The sequence below is a fragment of the Nicotiana attenuata genome, chromosome 2 (assembly GCF_001879085.1).
Source record: "Nicotiana attenuata strain UT chromosome 2, NIATTr2, whole genome shotgun sequence".
Taxonomy (NCBI): domain Eukaryota; kingdom Viridiplantae; phylum Streptophyta; class Magnoliopsida; order Solanales; family Solanaceae; genus Nicotiana; species Nicotiana attenuata.
The window spans coordinates 80608970-80633146 of NC_031990.1; the positions used below are offsets into that span (position 1 = coordinate 80608970).

General features: G+C 37.3%; 2 protein-coding genes across 3 annotated transcripts; both read left to right on the forward strand.

Moving 5' to 3' along the window:
• LOC109213737 (rhamnogalacturonate lyase-like) lies at positions 860–8105 on the forward strand. 2 transcript variants are annotated; one of them, XM_019377571.1, is made up of 16 exons: positions 860–1349; positions 2706–2779; positions 3331–3452; positions 3723–3779; positions 3866–3985; positions 4092–4217; positions 4457–4598; positions 4942–5112; positions 5244–5399; positions 5483–5589; positions 5680–5770; positions 6209–6350; positions 6430–6586; positions 6761–6877; positions 7514–7640; positions 7736–8105. In XM_019377571.1, the coding sequence occupies exons 1-16, from the start codon at positions 1286–1288 to the stop codon at positions 7994–7996; spliced, it is 2034 nt and encodes a 677-aa protein (XP_019233116.1). In that variant the 5' UTR covers positions 860–1285; the 3' UTR covers positions 7997–8105. The 2 variants fall into 2 exon arrangements, with proteins under 2 accessions (XP_019233116.1, XP_019233120.1); XM_019377575.1 differs by lacking the exon at positions 860–1349 and adding an exon at positions 2529–2582.
• Positions 13167–14454, forward strand: LOC109221477. Its single transcript, XM_019385957.1, has 2 exons — positions 13167–13517; positions 14014–14454. Exons 1-2 carry the CDS (start codon positions 13167–13169, stop codon positions 14452–14454), a joined length of 792 nt encoding a protein of 263 aa, XP_019241502.1.

A 24177-nucleotide genomic window follows, 5' to 3' on the forward strand; every position in this document is an offset into this window, starting at 1 on the left:
GTCAAAATGAGTTATGTCAATAAATGGGTCATTGTCAACCCAATCCAAAGTGTATTTGGGCTAAGATGGACTGGGTCAAAATGGACTAAATAAGAGAAACTTTCAGAAACCACTTTGTTTTAGTGATTCCAATGTTTGGCAGTAACCTAATTTCCGCCGTCAAAAACCAACGAATGCAAAACCAAACTTGGCCCTTTTTCCTTTTCTTTTAACAAATAATTAGCCGTATCATGAGGAAACAGAATCAATAAGGTAAGCAAATAGAAATTCAACTTTGGCACTGCAAACATGATGTCCTCAAAATCGCCAAATTCAACACAAGGAACTATTATCGACGGAGGAACTGATGAGAGAGAATTCATGAGTTTGTATTCATAGAGAAAATTGACGTTGAGAGAGAGGGTGGAGAAAAATCTGAAAGAATAAGAGAGAAAAATAATACAAAGCGTATTTTATGGCTTAAGGATAAGAGGTGACCGTAAATAAATATTTTGCTATAAAAATCAAAAGGTAGCTATGGAATATAATTTTTTAAAATGGTACTCCCTCTGTTTCATATTAGATGAGGTACTTTCCTTTTTAGTCTGTTCCAAAACAAATAACACATTTCTAAATTTGGAAATAATTCAACTTTAAACTCTTTCATTTTACCCATTTACCCTTAATGAGAAGCTTTTATAGCCACACAAATATCCTGGCCCCACAAACTTTTTACCCCTTAAGCTTTAAGACCACAAGTTTCAAAAGTTTCTTTTTTTTTCTTAAATTTCGTGCCGAATCAAACTATCTCATCTAATATGAAACGAATAAAGTATTTATTTAAAATAAATAAGGTATATCTCTAATAACAACCACAAAAGAAAAAGAAAGAAACATAAAACGAATAGGGTATTTCTGTCGGCGCGTTTGCTGTGAAACAGAGCGACCAATTCCCCCACACTCTCGTTCACTATAATCTTACAAAAGAGAAGTTCCACTACATATATAATTTTAATATCTGTTCCATTCAGTTTTGAAGTACTCATACAACTCCAAAAACGATAGAAGTTTATGATGATCTCTGTGATATAAAAGGAACAGAAGAGGAGATAATTGAAGTCCATTTTCGCCGACCGAGTGTGAATACTCGATCATAATACTTAGATATAAACTTGATGAGCGGCGATTCAGCACATTAACTGACGGCAGAAGCCGTGGGGTGGGTGGAATACAGCGGAAGTTGGTGGCGCGTAATTGAAATGGACGGCTAACTGATAACATTGGACGGGGACAGCGAAGCAACACAATGGGTTATTGGCGTCGTTTCAAACACATGATAAAATGCTCATGCGCGTGCGCTGTACAAACAGGTACGACGTCCAACTACGTATTCACACGTGTCCCCAAATTAAGTTGGTTTTTTCGATTCGGTTTATTTCGGTTTTTTCGGTTATTTGTCGGTTTTTTCTTAAATATAAGACATACCCTACCAAACACATATTCCGGCGACCACATTTTCAATGTAACACTATCAAATCAATTGCCCTTTGAGAAATCTATTATTTACCAAGATATATTGATGATAATTAAATCAAATAGTGATGACACGAAATGGATTCTTACACTAAACAAAAGAAAACTACCAATTAAACTATAATGTAAAGGTAAAGAACTATATTATAAGTGCAAACTATTAACATTTACCATAAATTTTTTGAAACTTTGTATAACAATATAGATATATATAGGTGTAATAATAAATTTGAAATAGCTACTCCTATAGTCGGTTTGGTTCGATTTTTTCTGATTAAAACCAAAATCAAACCAAATTTGATCGGTTTTTAAAATTCAAAACCAAAACCAAACCAAACCAAAAAGTATCGATTTTTTTGGTCGGTTTGGTTCGATTTTTCGGATTTTTATGAACACCCCTGCTGCAGAGGAATGAAATTACATTATACTTTGCTTTATAAGCAACCTCCTGTATTGTTATCTTTACTCTTTAGCTTTTAAAGTTTATTCTTAGAAAAAAGAAGATTAAAATTGAACACTCGATTTTCATTTGGACTTGTCCCAAATTAGCATCCACAATTCCGTTTTTCTTCATTATTCTTTATGATTCTTATATATGAACTAAAATTAAAAAGGTTTACCAAGATATATTCTCAGTTATATAATTCTTAACAATTCATTATTTATACGGGACCCACATATTTCTTTCCCATTAACCCCGAAGAAATTCTTTTTGAGTTTTTTCAATTTTCTTCCATCTCAATTTGAACGAGGAGAATATCAATCCACACTGTTCTTATAAAAAAAAGAGCTGATAAATAAATTTAAAAAGATACGAATATAACACATACATCCAAGTGCATGATTATTTGATATATTCCATCAGGCGTCTTTACTTCCAAGCTATATCTAATTTCACCAGATGATAGTGGCGCAATAGCAAAAGTGGATTATTAAAGCTAAAGCCAGGTCCTTTCTCTGTAGTTAAAGTTAAGTCTAATTACAAAATTGTAGATTGCTATATATATGCGATTAATGTAGCCTTATATATCTCAACTCATAGCACCAACTAACATAACTGCAAATCGTTGGTAATACAACAAGAACAATTCAATTTGTTTTTTCAAGTTAGCCATGCACATTATACTTGGATAAAGTCACAGCATTTTAATGAGCCAGACTTAATATTTTTTTTCCTTGTTTGTCTTTTACAGGAGCTTGTTGTCATAGTGGAGGTCCTGGAAAAATGTCCCAAATCGGAGTGAAGTTGTACATTCAGGATCGTCATGTAAGGATTGTTGCATTTAAGTAGTAATATTTATGTAAAAGATCGTTACATCATCTGCAATTGATTATTTACCATGTTTCCATGCTTGCTATACTCATAATTGACTTTTAAGTGACCTGATATTGTAAACTTGCACTGCCCATTGTATATTAGTTAAACTCCTATTTGTTTCTCTTAATTATTGTTTGTACTGGAGAAGTCGTCGCGTTGCTTTTGTCTTGCCAGCAAGCACTAGAACTGTGTCTCTTACCCAAGTATTTTCAGAATAAAAAGACAGAAATATGGAAAATGTTGTCTTTTACAATGTATTATTAACAAGCTTCTTACTCATGCTTCCTTTTAAGGATTATTTTGTTTCTCTTTTCTGTTATTATGTCCCTCGTGTATCAGTTATTGCACTTCATCCCATTTTATAATGCTACATAAAGATAAAGGAAAGATGTGAGTATACTTGCACATTATGAACACGTGGGAAGGAAAGTAGATAGTGGTTTGCTTTATAAGTTTTCTTCTATACAGATAAAATCATTACAACAATACTTTTTTTGCAGGTGATGATGGATAATGGCATAGTCCAAGTCACGTTATCGAATCCGGACGGAATTGTCACTGGAATACGCTATAATGGCGTAGATAATCTACTTGAAGTCCTTAATGATGAATCCAATAGAGGGTAATTGGCTTCAATTTACCAATTTCTTGCATATTCCTTATGTTGAGCTCATGAAACTGTAATTTGTCTTTTAAAAGTGCAAAGAAAAACCTAGCAATTTTTTTTAGAAATTAGGACATAAAACAAACCAAGGCATCTGAAACAAGTATGGTAGAATTTTTGATTCTAAAGATAAGTAGTTTCCTTTTATGCTTTCAGTATATATGTATAATTTTCTTTATGATGTGGAATATAGAACTAGTGATCTTAAGCTATGAATGTAATATGCAGGTACTGGGACGTTGTCTGGAATTCTCTAGATGGTGGAAGAAGTGGGGTATTTGAAGTGTATGTTTTTACTGTATTACTTATTTATAACTAATCAATAAAATCTGGCTAATTTTAAGCGGAAAACATGATCAATTATCTTGTAGGATCAAGGGTACAAATTTCAAGGTTATAACAGAGACAGACGATCAGGTTGAGATATCATTTTCCCGACCATGGGATCCCTCCCTCCAAGGCAAACTTGTTCCGCTGAATATTGACAAAAGGTTCTCTTTCCTAAATATTTCATATTGGATTAAATGAGAATGTGCATGCTATTAGGGTTGCATTACTCATATTCTTGTGTTAATCAAGCTAATGATGATGCAACAGGTTTATTTTGCTCCGTGGCTGCTCTGGTTTCTACTCCTATGCCATTTATGAGCATGTTGGTTCACCTGAGTGGCCTGCCTTCAGCCTTGGTGAAACTAGAATAGCATTCAAGCTCCGGAAAGATAAGTAAGACGAACTTTTCCTCTTTTCTCTACCTTATGCCTTACATAGTGGTTGGTAAGCAGAACTATTTATATGTTCCAAACCAAATGCCTGGTCTATAGACCTTAGATAAATGTCAATTGGAAGACGTAATCAATGCAGTCCCACCTAGTTAGAGGTCAATTGCTCTTTGGCCCGATGCCGAATATTTATTGGCTCTGTAATCACTACTTCATGATAAATTTGGTTCTTTCAATGGATAGGTTTCACTACATGGCTGTAGCAGACAATAGGCAAAGATTCATGCCTCTACCAGATGACCGATTGCCTGCAAGATGCCAACGCCTTGCCTATGCAGAAGCGGTCCTACTGAATAATCCTGTGGAGCCCGAGTTAAGAGGAGAGGTAACTCTGGTTTTTCTGATTGTTTAGTTTCTTCAACTTCTCAAGAAAATGATATCCCATAAGGATCTGGATACATTTTTTAAACAATACTTCTAGCATTTTTTTTCGTTTATTACCAAATACCAACCCATTGATACTCTTGACTAAATAGCTGATCAGTTGATAAACATCGATTAACTAATCAAAAGATAGTCCTTAATATAGGAGACAGGTTAAATAAGTTTATTCATGTATGAGTTCAAAACTTTTTAACAGTAACTCATGTTGACTCGTATAGATCCTCAAGAATTATTAGCCAGCTATAGAGAAATGGTTAGTGGTTTGATTCATCCCATGCACACAGGTCGATGACAAATACCAGTATTCATGTGATAATAAAGATAACAAGGTCCACGGCTGGATATCTATGGATCCGCCTGTGGGATTCTGGCAAATTACTCCGAGTGATGAATTTCGATCCGGTGGACCTGTCAAACAGAACCTCACATCCCATGTTGGTCCAACTACCCTAGCTGTAAGGGCTCTCTTCTTACTCGTTACTTTTACCATGAACATTTTCAACAAGATGGATTAATTCACAACAGTACGATACTTTTCCTTGGCTATACATTTAGTCATTTATGGGTGAAAATTTGATATTCACAGATGTTTCTAAGCTCTCATTACGCTGGGGATGATCTAACACCAAAATTTGCTCAAGGCGAAGCCTGGAAGAAAGTTTTTGGCCCGGTTTTTATATATGTTAATTCTGTAATGCAAGGGGAAGATCCTGTTGCTCTATGGGATGATGCCAACATACAGGTTTAGCAGTGAAAGGATTTGAAATATACTCCAAATTTTGTATATGCATGAGTTCAAAGTTTTTATATCAGCTACTGTTGCAGATGCAGGTTGAAGTTCAAAGCTGGCCTTACTGTTTTCCAGCATCAGAAGATTTTCCATCAGCAGACCAACGGGGCAATGTTAGTGGTAGACTTTTGGTTCAAGACAAGTAAGAACATAATGCTTTCTTCTTAAATATTATAATTCAACCTAAATGTCTAAATATGATTCTTTAAAGCCTTCTAACTACTTTTAATAGGTACGTTAATGATGATTATATACCAGCAAATGGCGCTTATGTTGGGCTTGCTCCACCGGGAGAAGCTGGTTCCTGGCAAAAAGAATGCAAGGTCATTTTTGCAACCTAATTATTTTTTTATTTTTTTTTATGACCGAGAAATCCGTCTGGGGCCGATCCTTTGGACCAACCGCAGCCTTCGAAACTCGGTGGATAATGGACCCGCCCCTCTACCCTTCTCCACTTAAATACCAGGCTTTGCTTTTGCATTATCAACTAATTGAACAATGTTTTCAAGATACTTGCATAAAACAAGTATGACGATTATACACCCTAAAAATTCTGTTTATGTATATGTATTTTCTTCCCCTCCGCTTCTTGAAAACTTACAACAAATAAATGTGAACTTGATTTCGAAGACCAAAGAACAAGCTGACAAATCCTGTCCTAAAGTTGGAAGCTCTATTTGATATTTCATTTCGTTGCAAAAATGATTTAGCTACTTGAAACATGAAAAAGAAAGTAACAACGTAGTGTTTATCTGTTTCAGGACTACCAATTTTGGGCTACAGCAGACAACGACGGATACTTCTCCATGAACAATATACGTCCAGGGGACTACAATCTTTATGCATGGGTCCCTGGATTCATTGGGGACTATTTATATGAGACTCCGATTTCCATAACTCCAGGTCCTGACTCCAGATTTACTTGCAATTCCCTTAACCAAACACTTTGAATCTCATGTGATTGCATGATACATGGAAACAGGTTGTAGTGTTGATGTCGATGAAATCGTATATCAGCCTCCAAGGGATGGCCCCACATTATGGGAAATAGGCATTCCTGATCGTACGGCTGCAGAATTTTTTGTCCCTGAACCCAACCCAAGATTTATCAACAAGCTTTTCGTCAATCATCCTGATAGGTTAGTAACCTACCTTTATGTATAGGCCTTATGTTTCGGTTCCTCTAGCATAGAATACGGATGTGTCCAGCTAGTCAAAATAATTCCTTTCTCTTTGAAAAAATTCATATATGTCCAGGCTCCAGCATATATATGCACTGAGAAAAACACTTAGTTGTTGTCTTTAAATGGCAGGTTTAGGCAATATGGATTGTGGGAAAGATACTCCGAGCTATACCCGAAGGATGACCTGGTGTATGTAACCGGAGAAAGTGACTATAGCAAAGACTGGTTTTTTGCTCAGGTTCCAAGGTAAGCTATTCAGCAATCTAATGAGTTGGAAAACTGAACTACTATGCTTATTAATTCTATGCTTTTCGCCAATATTTATCCGTACATGATAGTATTTCACTATTAAAAATGATAGAATTCCAAAAGAGTGCCATATTTATTGGGACTGAGGGAGTCTTCTTTACTCGTTCCATCCGTCAAAATCAAGTGCCACCCACCTGAAAAGCTGGATGGTGTCTATACTCTATTCTACTCAAAAATGCAAAATGTCGCTAAGTCGCCTAGGTGCTGAAGAAAGTTTTTGTGTTTTCTCAAGAAGAACTCTCCTTTAAACACACCCCCCCCCCCCCCCTCTTTTTCTCATTCTAACAGCCATGAAGCAGAATTAAGCTCTGATGTGAAACTGGAAACGATGTTAAATTCCATGTTTTCACCAACATTTATCTGGACGTTTTAGTATTCACTACCAAATACGTTACCATGTGTCTAAAGAGTGTCATGTAAATTGGGATCAACCTATGTCCTCCAACGCCTTCCTTTTTCTCATCGCTACAGCCACAAAGAAGAAAACTTTTTATGCATCAATTCTAGCCAAGTACACCTCCAAATAATCTTCTCTTTTTTAGTAAACAAGCTGATCTGGCTCTTTCTTTGTAGGAGAAAAGAGGATGGCACATATCAAGGAACAACGTGGCAAATCAGATTTAAACTTGATTCGGTAAATCAAGGAGGAACTTATAAATTGCGCATTGCAATTGCATCTGCAACTTTAGCTGAAGTGCAGGTACACTGATCCCCTACGGTGTCGATATAGCTCTTATTTGGCATATAACTAACTTCTGCCTTATTTGGCATATAACTAACTTCTTGTGCTTGCAGGTTCGAGTGAATGATCCGAACACAAACCGGCCTCTATTTTCAACGGGATTGATTGGAAGAGATAACTCAATTGCTAGGCATGGAATTCATGGGCTATATTGGTTGTACAATATAGACATACAGGGAAATATGCTAGTGCAGGGAGATAACACTATTTACTTAGGCCAACCAAGAAACCAAAGTCCTTTCCAGGGGATTATGTATGACTATATTCGTCTTGAAGCTCCACCAGAGTTCCCTTTTTGTACAGTGCTCAAGTAATTCCAATTCAAAGTAAATAGTGTACTAATTGTTAACTCTTTGAATTGTATTACCAGGTATTAATTTCTGGTTTGTGAAGCAATAAAATTCCACGATTTGCCCAGATGTACATAGTGTTTTCTTTTTCTTTTCGTTTATAAACTTCCCTTCACGAATTGTAGACAGTCAACACTCGGGACCAAATTTCCACTATTAGTCCACTAAGTTGAATTATCACTAGAAGAATACATGAAGTTTTGATGATCTTGTCCACAAAAATCTCCAGTTTTCCATTTTGAAAATTTTTTATATTGAGATTAACTAAACCATTGTCTAGCTTAACTAATTAAATTAATTGGTAAGTATCAAGTGCTGAAAATGATTATTTAGATTGAAGTGATGATCCTGATAACAAGCAGTTAATATATTTACAAAAAATTAAAAATTATAAATTTCTAAAATTATAAATTTAAAACTATCTTTACATGAAAAAATTTCACAAACCACTATTGTTTAGTGGTTATTAGCTAGTTGTAGCTACTATTTACCATATTACTTCCTATAGCTATGTTTTCGGGGTTTTTAGAGTGTATTTGATGTATTTAAGCTACTGTGTTCATGAATACAGTAGCAAAACTCGGCGTGAAATAGGGGATTACAACTAGATAATTATTGTATTCGACTGTATTCGACAGTATTCACGATATGTATTTGTGAATACAATAACGTAAATAACGCAATTCATGGTCTATTCAGCTATTTTTAAATGGAAAGTGAATCAATTAACATAATAGACTCCTAATATAACTCAATTACATCACCATTAACCTGTATTTGACGCGAATATGTTGAAGATTTTTTCCCGGACGATAAATAGAACAAAACAGAGCATCACCGAGTTTCTAATCCTTCCCTTTTCTGTTGATATCGTTCGTGGGTGTCTCTGTTTTCAACCAATAAAATTCGAGATTCATCTATAGTGCAAAAACATATGAATACATACTGCAGATACATTTGAATACATATATACATCTGAATACATGAATTATATTAATTAACAAAACATATAAATACATTCATGGAATACAGGGAGACAGTGAATACAATGAAATACATGGAATACAGCGAGATACATTGAAATACAATGAAAAAAAAGACAATGAATACAATGAAATACATGGAAATACAGCGAGATACATTGAAATATATTAACAGAATCTTCATGTTGCTTAGCCCCAAACTCCGTCGTCTTTGTTCAACAACCCTAATGTCGTCTCGTCGAGAGTGCCGCGATTCTGACTCGAAATGCCACTGTTCCCGTTTCGATCAAGAACCCAGTTCCGTTTCGATCTGTATTTGGGAGCAGCAGTTCGCCATGAAGTACAAACACCACCAAAAGCAATGAAATCTTCCATCACTTTAACACGCTTTGCAATCGTGTAATGAGTTCGTGCGGCAATTCTGCCCAGTTCGCCATAGCAGAAGTGGATGGAAGAGGAAGGAAGATGTAAGGCGGCTTCTAGGGCAAAAATAGCAACATGAGGATTGTAATGCTTATAGGGCTGTAAGGATTACAAGACAAAACAATTCGAGGGGATTTATTTAGGAGCGAAAACCTATCAACTTTAACACTTACCACAACTTTGGAGCAAAAAAATTTGAAAATTTTGCGAGACAATGGAGATGAATCAGTGGAGAATCGTGATTGTATTCATGGAGAAAGACTGTAGTTGAGAGAGAGAGGGTGGAGAAAAATCTGAAAGATATGAGAGAGTAAAATAATACAAAGCTTATTTTATGGCTTAAGGGTAGGAGGTGACCATAAATAGATATTTGGCTATAAAAATCAAAAGGTAGCTATGGAATACTCCCTCCGTTCCACTTTATGTGAACCTATTTCCTTTTTAGTGCGTTCCAAAAAGAATGATCCCTTTCTAAATGTGTAAATAATTTAGCTTAAACTTACAATTCCACCCTTAATAAGAAGCTTTTATAACCACACAAATACTCTGGCCCCTTTTTAACTTGTTTAGGACCACAAATTCTAAAAGTCTTCATTTTTTCTTAAATTCCGTGCCCAGTCAAACAGGTTCACATAAATTAGAACGGAGGGAGTATGATTTTTTAAAACGGTATTTATTTAAAATAAATAAGGTATCAACATTTGCTATAGGAGGTAAAATTTCCGCTAAATAATGGGTGATAACCCAACCCGCCCAACTTGACCCATGTTTTAGAACCATGATCATCTTGCATAAAAAAACCTTTTACCTTAAAATGTGTAAGTTGAAAAATATTTTGCGGGTGGGGGGGGGGGGGTATGATGGGTGGTGCAGAAAAACGAAAAAATAGCAAACAGAAAATTGAAAATACAAAAAAAAAATTGAGAGGATTTGCGCGGAGGGGGTAGGGTGGTGCAGAAAAACAAAAAAACAGAAAAAAAAATTGAGAGGATTTGCGCGGAGGGGGATAGGGTGGTGCAGAAAAACAAAAAAACAGAAAATTGAAAATATAAAAAAAAATTAAAAAAAAAAGTAATATTGGGGCAACTAAGTAAATTTCTAAATAAGTTGGGTTGAGATCTCTTTGTTTTGGGTGAGTTTCATGGGTTGTATTTGGGCTGCTTAATGGGTAGAGAATTTTTCATAAAGCACCATCTTTTAGGTCTAATTAGCCATTTATAGATACCTTTTGCTATATTACGTGTTATAGATACCTTTTATGTTTTTATACAATGTATTTTATGTATTTAAGCTGTTGTATTCATTAATACAATAGGAAAAATAGGCGTTACAAAGGGAATTCCAGCTAAGTTTGATATGTATTTAACTGTATTAAAGCGGCATTAACGTGAATACAGTAACGTATCTGCGCAAAATCTGGAAGGTTAAACTAGTTAAAAATGGAAGGAAATCAAATCACATGATATTCTCCTAATTTAACTCAACGAACAAAAACTAGTACCTATTAATCTGTATTCTGCTCGAAGATATCAACTCAAAAAACGTGAATACAGCGAAAACCAGAGCAACATCTGTTCGAAGTTCTTCCATTCGCTTCTCCTTTTTCTCTTTTCGCAGATATCAATTCAACCACGGAAAATTAGATTGATACAAATTATATACAAAATACGGTATAGTTCCTTTATACATATGGCAAGTTTAACAGTGTTGTTGCGTCATTTTGGCAAGTGGAACGATGAGGGCAATTACATCGATTTTTCAATTAAGGGAATACTGATAAAGAAGTATGCCTCCTTTAATGATCTGGTTGCTTCAATTTCTAATCTACTGGGTATAGATTTGAGCTCAAAGTCCATTAAAATTCAATACAAAGTAGAAGAAATTGCACGCCAATGGAAATATACAATGATATGGGTTACAGAGTGTATGTAGAATTGAAAAAAGAGAACAGAGAATTTGGGATGTATCCTTTGTGCATAACAACTATTGAAAAAGAACTTGTATCCGGAGGTAGTTTAAATCAAGGCGACATTGTGCAAATAGACGAAGCAGTTCAAAGGTACGATTCCAATACAGATGATACACTGGCTCTAGATTTTGTCAATTCAGGAGAAGCGATTGGAGTGTTCGAACTCCACAAGGATTTGATAATTTCAAAAACTAATCAAAGGGAGGTTATTGCTGGATAAGTGTATAAGGATAAGGCTACATTGAAAGAGGTGATGGAGAATTATGCTATAGCTCAAAGGTTTCAATTGCGGGTTGATAGGTCTAATACTGTCAGGTTTGCATGTATTTAATTTTTTTTTTTTTGTATTTTCTATTATTGGTTCGAGCTGTAAGTTTAACGTTGTTGTATTTATGCGTATTTGTGTATTTCCTCTTGATTATCACAGATGTAGTAAACATATGTTTGTTTATGGTCCTTAAATACATGTATTCATATTTATTTTATTATTTTACTGGTATAATTACATTATCAGAATGGTAAAATCGCCAAAAAATAAATTCATGTACGTGTATATATCTTTGTATGCTGCTTGGGCGTGTATATATCTTTGTATGCATATAAAAATATAAAAATACATTGCTATAATTATTCTCTTATTTTGTCTACTGTGGTTTTAAGTGTATACATATACCACCAATTGTATTCAGTTGTATTCATTGTATTTAAATGCATATAACTATAACTGAATTCAGTAGTATAAAAATATATATATATAGATGTCAGGATGTATCTATGTCAGATTGTATTCGTGTTTATATGAGTGATTTTTTTTGTAAACACTTATGCTAATCATATGTACAATGATTAATTCTTTGCAGCTATGCATTATTATGTATTTCAGAAGATTGTGAATGGGGGTTTAAGGCTTCAAGAATTAACAAATCAGAACTATTCAAAGTGAGAGAATTCATTGATAACCATACATGTCCGCTGAAGGAAAAGATGTATGAGCAGCGGCAGGCAAGTAGCAGCCTTATAGGTGGTATGATAAGGCCTAAGCTTACTATCATAAGAGGAAATACACCCCAAAGGATATTATTGATGATGCGAAATCAGATTTAGGTGTAGATGTTAGCTACATGTTGGTGTGGAGGGCTAAAGAAAAGGCAATGATTTTTTTGAGAGGTGAACCGGCTGATTCATACAAAAAATTACCAGGATACTTATATACAATGGATATGACATATCCAGGTTCCCACATCAGAATGGTAAAATCGCCAAAAAATGAATTCAAGTACGTGTATATATCTTTGTATGCCTTTATAAAGGGGTTTGATCATTGTAGACCCATTGTTGTTGTGGATGGAAGTCACCTAAAATATTACTACACCGGGACATTCGTTTCGGCAAACACGTTGGATGGTGCAGGTGAGTATATGAATTATAATATAATCTGTTAATATTTTAAATATTGAAACACATGTTTTCAAAATAATTATATTCAATTGTATTTACAGGTAATATATTGCCACTAGCATATGGTGTTATTGATTCAGAGAACAATGCTGCTTGGACGTGGTTCTTTGAGCAATTCAAGATAGCATACGGTGACAGGGAAAACATGTGCATCGTTTCAGATAGAAATGAGAGTATCATTAAATCTATATCGAGAGTGTATCCAGATGTACCGCATTTTGCTTGTATATGGCATCTATAGAACAACGTATATAAGAAATTCAAAAAGAGCCATGCCAAGTTGAGCGAGATATACTTCTCGATGGCAAAAGCATACACACAAGCTGAATTTGACAGTCTGATGGAAAAGGTGGAGAAGGTAGATATTAGGGTGAAAGAATACTTAGAGTTAGCTGGTTACGAAAAGTGGGCTAGGTTGTATGCACCTGTTAACAGGGGATGGACAATGACGTCAAATATTGCTGAGTCAATCAATGCCGCACTAGTTTCAGCAAGGGAATTGCCAATATACGACTTCCTCGAAGAAGTTAGGAAGATGTTTGGACGTTGGAATTGTAGTAACCGCAAAGAAGCTACACAGACATACACGACGCTTGGAAAACATTACCAGGAGATGCTCACTTTGAATGAGGCAATGTCTATACGTATGACTGTAAGTTATATTTTAATGTCATTGTAGTATATAGCTTAATTGTTTTCTGAATTAATGGCATGAATACAACTGAATACAATCATTTTTTTAAATAGAACTACCATGAATACATATGAATACAACTAAATTCAAACCCATACAAGACATATTTTTTCGAAGATCTGATATGAATACAACTGAATATAACTAAAAACATGCTGCAAAACCTAGTCGAATACATCAGAATACAACTAACAAAGTTGTATTATATGTAATTTTGATATGTATTGTCATGACGTATCCTTCTAATATTTTTGTTAGCCTCGTGTTGCCTAAAGTACAGCAGACTTTTGATACGTTCTGCACTAATTACAGTTCATATTCTGCTGGTCTAAATATATGATGTATTCATCTATATGCAAATATTTCAGTTGTATGTAACTTAGTAATTCAGCAATATACATATGGTAATTCAGTTAGATGTGCTCAAAACTTATATTTCTATTTTTAAATGTAGGTGGTACCATCAACTGAATACTTACATACGGTTAACGATGGAGGGAGGAATTACATAGTCTGCTTGTTAGAGAGAAAATGTGTTTGTGGGAGGTTCCAAGTTGATGAATTGCCATGCCCACATGCTTGGGCTGTATTGAAGAGCAAGTTTCTAATGCCAGAAAAATATTGCTCTAACTATTACAAACCAAATACTATTGTAATGATATACGATGTGCCTGTGTACCCGCTAACAGACAGAAATGACTGGAATATACCAGCACATGTTGCAGAGGAGGTTGTACTACCACCCAAATGGAAAAGACCTTCTGGAAGGCCAAAGAAGAAGCGCGATAAACCTTTAAGTGAATTGCTGCAGCCGAAAAATCAACATTCATGTAGCACATGTGGGCAGGGAGGACATAACAAGCGAACGTGTAGAAATGCTCCACGTAATAAATAGTTAACACTCTGACATGTATTGGTGCTTCAACGATTTGTCAACACTTATGATGACATTGTCAAGTAATAATTTCTGAAATGACTTTCGTGAATAGATTCTGAATACATATAGTTGCCTTAATGTGTTGGATACAATCGAATATAGCCTTGTCCACATATACTTTGACAGTTTATTATAGACAGTGCCTGAGTTATATACATAACTAGTCAGAATTCATCAGAATATATCTATACTCAGCTGTAATATAACAATTTCAATAAGTCAGAATTTATATTATCTAACTAGACAATAACATGTTTAATACATCTGAATTTATATTATTTTTCAAATATTAACTGAATTTGAAAGATACATATTAAAGAATATAGCTGAATACAGAGAAATACATATGAATAATACAGTTCAATACAACTGACTACAGCTGAATACAAAAAAATACAACTGAATACAGCTGATGTATTTATATGAATAATACAGTTGAGTAGAACTGAATATAGATGAATACAACAAAATACAACTGAATACAGCTGAATAAAACACTTGAATACAACTAACTACTGCTGAATAAAACAGTTGAATACAACTGACTACAACTGAATACGTATAACCTGTTTAATACATCTGAATTTTTATTCTTTAATATGTATTAACTGAACTTGAAAGATATATATAAATGAATGTTGCTGAATACAACTGAATACAGCTGAAAAATACATTCGAATACAACTGAATACACCTGAATTCAGAAAAATACATCTGAATTCTTTAATATAACCTACCATCAGAATACATAAAGTTTCTGACTTTGATATTAACATGTTCATTACCTAAAACCTATTCAAGCAAAGTTACTGAATATTAATACATACTTGAATCCTGTAAGATACAGATGAATACAAACTGAAGAATAAGCATGAATACGTATGAACAAACCAGTGAAACAGCGATTGAAAAGTTGCAATTGTCATACACGAACACTGTTGATAAAGTGATTAGTTTTTCTAACTAAATACCATCTTTACCAAAAAACTACTCAAAACAGTATTCACCTAAAAACTACATTTCAAAACTACATTAACCTAAAGCTACTCTGACACTATCTGCATCTTTGAATCTGACTCCGTGATTTGCCTAGCAATCTTTGAAGGAGCTTCATTCTCGCTTATGGCATCAATGTCTATCTTCTGCATAGCATAGTCCCAGAGGAGAGCACCATATCTTTGACGGAGTAGATTGGAATCAAATGTTGTTTGTGGAATCTCACCAAGAGTGCTCAAAAACTCTGCGTATGCTGCAACATGCACCCCACAATCCCTAAAAAATAATTGATTGAAACAATTAAAAATAATTCATACAATTAGATTTGTATATAACATACAAGAATGATGATTGAATACTTACATGCTCCCAGCTTTCTGTTGAGGCAGATCTGATATGAAAAAAACTTCAAAGGGATCATTATGTGACTTGTCAGTGTATGCTGAGTAAGTAGACCAATCTATGCCTTGACTATCTCTGTAAAAGCCACTGATTGATAGATACAGAGGTACAAGCTTAGCTAGCTTATCAATCTCAGAAGCTACATAGGCATCATGACCTGCAGATTTGTACGAGTCATACATTTTGATACATCTCTCATTGAATGAGACAACAACCAATACCCAGTGTAGTTTGTCCTTCAAGTTGACTGGTATCAAGACATTATCCATAGTATGCCAAGGTACATTAGCTAGCAATCTGTATCCCCTTATGTACTCACATACCACATCCTCTTCTTTGGCTACATTAGCATAACTATCTGTATCAGCATACCTGTCGAAGATTTCAGCGATTCTTGTCTTGAATATACAATCAACAGTTGTATACTTGAAGTTGCTTGTTTGATTGTACTTTCCCTTCTTTCTCAGATAGTAGAATATGACGTCAATATGCTATACACAAATTTAATTACATTGTGTGAGTCCAATTAATCAAACTATTAAAGAATATAGCTGAATACAGAGAAATACATATGAATAATACAATTGAATACAGCTGAATAAAACAGTTGAATACAACTGACTACAGCTGATTAAAATAGTTGAATACAACTGACTACAGCTGAATACAGCTGAATAAAACAGTTGAATACAACTGACTACAGCTGATTAAAATAGTTGAATACAACTGACTATAGCTGAATACAACTGAATACAGTTGTAGTCAAGTAAACAATACCAATGGTTATTGTTTCAGAAACAAACTAAAATTTGTATCAAAATTAGAGAAACAAAATAATGATATCAAAATCTAAGAATTAAACTTACCCTAAGCACTTGTATCGGCTCTAAAACAGTGATTTTAGAGAGAAAAGAAATGGGGAGTGATAATGGCGGAGACCTAGAGAATTTGGGCGGGAGAAGAGGTATGAATCGTGGGTTTGTGGGAGAAGAGAGTAAAGTGTATGCAAAAAGAGAGAGAGAGAGAGAGAGAAAACGTGGTTAGAGCCGATATACGGTGATTATGTGAGAGAAAAGACTAAAAAGGAGAGAGAAAAATGTTATTTAGCATATATGGTGCCTTAAATGTAGGATGTAACTATAATTAGATATTTTGCTATAAAGGATAAAAGGTATCTATAGGATGTAATATTTTAAAATGGTATTTATTTAAAATAAATAGGTTACTAAGGTTTTCTATAGGGTGTAAAATTTCCTAAAAATAATGGGTTAACTTGGGGTCAGTCCAAATTGACCCATGAGCTAAAATGTTTGTAGCCCAACCCATTAATCTCTGGGCGAATTTGGTGGGTTGGGCGGGTTTGGGCTCAAATTGCCACCCCTACTCCATAGTGTATTCTTTGGCCATCCATTGTAACTTCTACCTCTCGGCGTGGCACTTTGGGTTAGTCGATACTGTTGTTCTAAAATCTTGTTTCTTGCTGCTTGTTGCTTGCATTCCCATTTGTCTGCCTTTCTATTTTATCAAGTATTTGATGGCCAGGGATCATAACTTGTTGTTTAAGTGTTAACACAAAATTTTTCAACGAGCATTGCCATCTTTAGCTTCTAAGCGGACTGAGCTTTCTTCTCACTCAAGTTTCAAATATACCAACACAAACGTAAATTTTCACCTCAGAGAGAAATGGTTTTACGTGTCTCTTCTTTTGTGTTTCTTAATCCCATAAAATATTTAAAATGCTCGGGACCACCAATATCAACGTGTATACGGTCAAAATCAGAGGCCTCCGATTTATAGGCTCGAAGGTCCATCCTGGGCCCAAGTCCGGGCAAGGTCGAGTTCGAGCCCGATGGACCAAATTCGAGCTTGAAGACAGAGTGCAATACTCGAGAGATGGGAGTACGAGGAGTGCCAGGGCTGAGTATGCTTGACCCCAAAATAGTATCGTTATGAATCTCTAACAGAATGAGCTAGATTCCTGCCACGTCCCCAGGATCATGGCGCAAATCCCGGAATAGGATTGTACGATTCCGTACTAGGCGGTTAGACAGCTGTATCAAGAATATTCCTTACTATAAATAGAAATATACCTTATTTAGGGATTCCCCTATTATAAAAAGGGGACCCCAATCATTTGTAACGCCATCTTACCATTGAGAAAATGATATACTCTCTACCTTTTTCGCCTACTGTTCGTCAGCATTGTCCTTTAGCTCTAATGTTCTTACTTTACTTTTATTACTTAATTGTTCTTATTGTTCTAAGCCTACCTCGAGGTCACTTAGCTCGAGGTCACTGCTGCTGAGTTACATTGGTTTGATTCACTTGTCTCTTTCATTTCTATTTCATACTTCTTGATTATTAATTGGTATTGAACTAAATTACCAATCTTTAAAACCACAAATCAAATTTAATTGTTACTCATATTTTCGAGGTAAACAGTTTGGCGCCCACCGTGGGGCTAAAGATAATAGTGATTATTTTTTTACTGATTCTCGTTACACGCGTTGTTTTTACACTTTTTGTTGTCAAGGGTTTTTGATTCTCAGGCTGAAACATGTCTAGCTCACAAAATGCACCCATTCATGACAACGAAGGTCTTGGAGAAAACATCAATGCAGGGGCCGGTGTACCACCGATAAATCCAGGTGAAGTGCCAAATGTGGAACCAGTTGATATTAGTTCGCACATTGCTCTGAATGCAGATCTAGGCACGGACCTCGAAGGAAATATACACAGGGAAGCCCGATCCGGTGGCCAAAGAACACAGGGAATGGGAGATGGGGGAGTCAACCTCTAAGTGATATTCGAGATGCTGCAAGCTCAGCAAATCGCCATCGCGGAACTTCAAAGTCAGAATAAAACTCCAAATACAGCCGAACCAGAAAATACTCGGCATATTGAACCAGCACTAGAAAGGTCCGATGAAAGTGGCTCGGGGACTGACCCCACAATTTTGAGGATGCTCGAGAGCTCGCCAAGAGGATCGAGTTCGGAGAAAACAAGATTGAAGAAAATGACAAAAAGGTGGAGACTTACAACTCCCGTGTGGATCAAATACCGGGGGCACCTCCGGTCTTGAAAGGTTTAGATGCCAAAAAGTTCATACAAAAATCATTCCCCCCGAGTGCGGCTCCGATGCCCATTCCCAAGAAGTTTCGCATGCCCGATATATCCAAATATAACGGGACAACCAACCCTGACGAACATATTACTTCATACACTTATGGGATCAAAGGAAATGACTTGAATGACGATGAAATCGAGTCAGTGTTGTTGAAAAAGTTTGGGGAAACACTATCAAAAGGAGCTGTGATTTGGTATCACAACTTAGGTCTAACTCTATTGATTCATATGCTATGTTAGCAGACGCCTTCGTGAAAGCACACGCTGGGGCCATAAAGGTGGCCACGAGAAAATCGGACGTCTTCAAGATAAAACAGAGGAACGGCGAGATGTTAAGGGAATTCGTATCTAGGTTCCAGATGGAGCGAATGGAGTTACCACCGGTCTCAAATGACTGGATAGTACAAGCTTTCATGCAGGGTTTGAATGAATCGAGCTCGATTGCATCTCGACAATTAAAGCAGAACTTGATCGAATATCCAGCTGTGACATGGTCGGATGTGCACAATCGTTACCAGTCAAAAATCAGTGTCGAGGACGACCAGTTGGGAGTCCCTCGAGTTCAGTTCATCCTAACAGATTCGCAGCCAAGCCCCGGAGGGACACAGACTGGGAATCGAGATTCAACAAAGAACGGTATCAGCCATATGCCGATCGAAGAAACAGCGGCCCGAGCCGTAACACTCCTCGGAGCGATCGGATAAACGATCGAGGTTAAAGTTCTCGAGGACTCATGAGTAAGAGCGGGTTCGATAAACATACCGACCCTGTAGAGGCTCCTCGATTATTAGAGTACAATTTCAGCATAGATGCGTCGGGGATTATCTCAGCTATTGGGAGAATCAAAGACACTAAGTGGCCCAGACCTATACGGACCGATCCTTCTCAAAGAAACCCGAACTTGATGTGCAAGTATCATGGCACACATGGTCATCGAACAGAAGATTGCAGACAGCTAAGAGAAGAAATGGCTTGTTTGTTCAACGAGGGCCACCTTCGAGAATTCCTAAGTTATCGGGATAAGAATCACTTCAGGGAGAGAGATGCAAGGAAAAATGAACAAAGAACCACAACATGTAATCCACATGATCATTGGCGGAGTCAATGTCCCTCAAAGACCGTATTCAAACGCACCAAAGTACTAGTCACCAGAAAAAAATGGACTCAGAGCTATGTGCCCAAGGACGTCTTATCATTCTGTGACGAGGAAGCAGAAGGCATATCTCAGCCTCACAAGGACGTACTGGTAATCTCTATCCTATTAAATAAAATTCAAGTTAAACGTGTTTTAGTGGATCCAGGTAGCTCTACAAACATAATCAGACGTGGAATAACTCCGCCTACAAGATTAGATTGTACCTGCATCTCGGGTCCTGAATGGCTTCAACATGGCAAGCGAAACAACAAAGGGAGAGATTATCTTGTCAGTAAACGTAGCCGGGACCATACAAGACACTAAATTCCATGTCATCGAAGGTGACATGAGGTATAACGCACTCATCGGGAGACCATGGATACACAAAATGAGGGCAGTGCCTTCAACTCTTCACCAGATGATGAAATTCCCAATAAAGGAAGGAGTGAAAACAGTCTACGGAGAGCAACATGCTGCAAAGGAGATGTTTGCAATCGAGGAAGTGGTACCGACTACAGAACCTTCAACCTCGGAGAAATCGAGCACCAAAGGTAAGCAGGCAGCCAAATACCAATCACCGCCTCCAGCCTCGATGGAGTCGGAGCAACAGGTAATCGAAGACGAAGATGAGGATTCCCTTACTCCTCGAACCTTCGTCGTTCCCGAAGAATTCAATGCAACCAAATCAACTGTCGAGGAACTGGAGTAGGTCATACTCATCGAATACTTGCCCGAGAGAAAGGTATACCTGGGAACGGGATTGACCCTCGAACTCAAGAAAAACCTCATTCAATTTCTTATAGATAATATGGATTGATTTGCTTGGTCTCATTTAGATATGACAGGGATTCCGCGGGAAATCACCACGCATCGACTAAGCACCGATCCCAAGTTCAAACCGGTGAAGCAAAAAAGGAGACCTCAGTCCGAGGTAAAGCATGCTTTCATAAAAGACGAGGTAACCAAACTTCTTAAAATAGGATCTATTCGGGAGGTAAAGTACCCCGAGTGGTTAGCCAATGTAGTTGTAGTTTCTAAAAAGGAAACAAACTTAGAATGTGCGTAGATTATAAGGACTTGAACAAAGCATGTCCAAAAGATTCTTTCCCTTTGCCAAACATCGATCGTTTGATCGATGCCACGGCTGGCCACGAGACCCTAACTTTTCTCGATGCCTACTCCGGGTACAATCAGATTCAAATGAACCCGAGGACTAGGAAAAGATTTCGTTTATTACTAATTTTGGAACTTATTGTTACAACGTAATGCCCTTCGGGCTAAAAAATACAGGAGCTACATACCAATGCCTAGTTAACAAAATGTTTGAAGAACAAATAGGAAAAACAATGGATGTCTATATTGATGATATGTTGGTTAAGTCCTTGCATGCAGAGGACCACTTAGTTCACTTGCAGGAAACGTTTGCAATTTTGAGTAAATACAATATGAAGCTTAACCCGGAGAAATGTGCCTTCGGAGTTGGCTCAGGTAAGTTCCTCGGCTTCATGGTGTCAAATCGGGGTATCGAAATCAAATCCGATAAGATCAAGTCTATCGAGGATATCACGATCGTGGATAGTGTGAAGGCCGTGCAAAGGTTAACATATCAGATAGCTGCTATGGGTCGACTCATTTCGAGGTCATTAGATCGGAGTCACCGGTTCTTTTCCCTGCTCAAAAAGAAAAAGGACTTTGCATGGACCCCGGAATGTCAGCAAGCCTTAGAAGAATTAAAACGATACCTATCAATCCCACCTTTGCTTCGCACTCCGAAGGTAGATGAAAAACTTTACCTATATTTTGTAGTATCCGAGATAGCGGTAAGTGGGGTACTAGTTCGAGAAGAGCAAGGTACGCAATTTCCTGTGTATTATGTAAGCCGAACTCTAGGAGTTGCCAAACTAGGTACCCTCACTTAGAAAAATTAGCACTTGCATTGATAAGCACATCTCGAAAGTTAAAACCATATTTTCAATGTCATCCTATATGTGTATTAACCACCTACCCCCTTCAAAATGTTTTGCATAAGCCCGAGCTATCGGGCCGATTGCCCAAATGGGCCGTCGAACTTAGCGGGTACGATATCGAATATCAACCCTGTACGGCCATCAAATCTCAAATCCCAACTGACTTTGTGGCTGATTTTACGCCGACCCTCGTACCCGAAGTGGAGAAAGAACTCCTTCTAAGCTCGGGTACAACATCGGGGGTATGGACCCTTTTCACAGACGGTGCCTCGAATGTAAAGGGGTCCGGGCTTGACATTGTATTGAAGCCGCCCACGGGTGATACCATTAGGCAATCTATCAAAACTCCAAGATTAACTAACAATGAGGCTGAGTATGAGGCCATGATTGTAGGTCTCGAGTTAGCTAAAAGCTTGGGAGAAGAAGTCATCGAGGCCAAGTGCAATTCTCTATTGGTGGTAAACCAAGTGAACAAAAGTTTCGAGGTTTGAGAGGATAGAATGCAACGGTACTTGGATAAACTAAATGTAACTTTGAACCGCTTCAAGGAGTGGACTCTGGATCATGTGCCTCGATAGCAAAACAGTGAGGCCGATGCACTTGCTAATCTGGGATCTTCGATTGAAGAAGACGACATCGTCCCGGGGACTGTCGTCCAATTATCGAGGTTTGTGGTTGAAGAGGGTCATGCTGAGATAAATTCAACGAGTTTAACGTGGGATTGGAGGAATAAGTATATCGACTATTTGAAGAGTGGAAAACTCCCATCGGATCACAAGGAATCGAGGACCCTACGAGCCAAGGCTGCTAGGTTTGCATTAGATGAAGATGGAACATTGTAGTGAAGAACATTCGATGGACCATTGGCGGTATGCCTGGGGCCAGGGGACACAGATTATGTTCTAGTAGAAATCCACGAAGGCACTTGTGGGAACCATTCTGGTGCCGAATCTTTGGTCCGCAAAATTATCAGAGCAGGTTACTACTGGGATAGCATGGAAAAAGATACTAAGGAATTTGTCAAAAAATATGATAAGTGTCAACGATTTGCACCAATGATCCATCAGCCCGGAGAACAACTTCATTCGGTCCTATCCCCGTGGCCTTTCATGAAATGGGGAATGGATATAGTCGCCCCCCTACCAACGGACCCAGGTAAAGCTAAATTTATTTTGTTTATGACTGATTATTTTTCTAAGTGGGTGGAAGCACGGGCCTCGAGAATGTCCGAGAAAAGGGAGTTATTGACTTTATTTGGGACCACATCATATGCCGAATCGGGATACCTGCCGAGGTTGTATGTGATAATGGAAAGCAATTCATCGGCAGCAAGGTAACCGAGTTCCTCGAAGCACATAAAATAAAGAGGATTTTATCGATACCATACCACCCGACTAGAAATGGACAGGACGAGTCAACAAACAAAATTATCATTCAAAACCTGAAGAAAAGGTTAGACAATGCAAAGGGAAAATGGAGAGAAGTTTTACACGAGGTCCTTTGGGCATATCGGACAACATTGAAGTCTAGCACGGGGGCCACCTCGTTTTCTCTAGTATATGGTTCTGAGGCCCTCATCCCCGTCGAGGTCAGAGAACCCAGCGCCAGGTTTCGACATGCATCGGAGGACTCAAATCACGAGGCCATGAATGCTAGCCTCAAGTTATTAGATGAAAAGCGAGAAGCAGCGCTTGTTCTGATGGTCGCGCAGAAGCAAAGGATCGAAAGATTCTACAATAGAAGGACCAACCTTCGACACTTTGGAATCGGGGACTTAGTTCTACGAAAGGTCACCCTCAATACTCAAGACCCTAATGAAGGGAAACTAGGCCCGAATTGGGAAGGACCGTACCGAGTCCTCGGAGTTGTCGGTAAAGGATCTTACAAACTCATCACGATGGAAGGTGAACAACTGCCAAACAATTGGAACATATTATTACTCAAACGATACTACTGCTAAGGTATGACTTTATCCTTTGTCCATTTGAGTTTAAAACTAACTAATTACAGATATGCAATCGAAGCTATCGAAAGTACGCGATCTCGAAGACACCC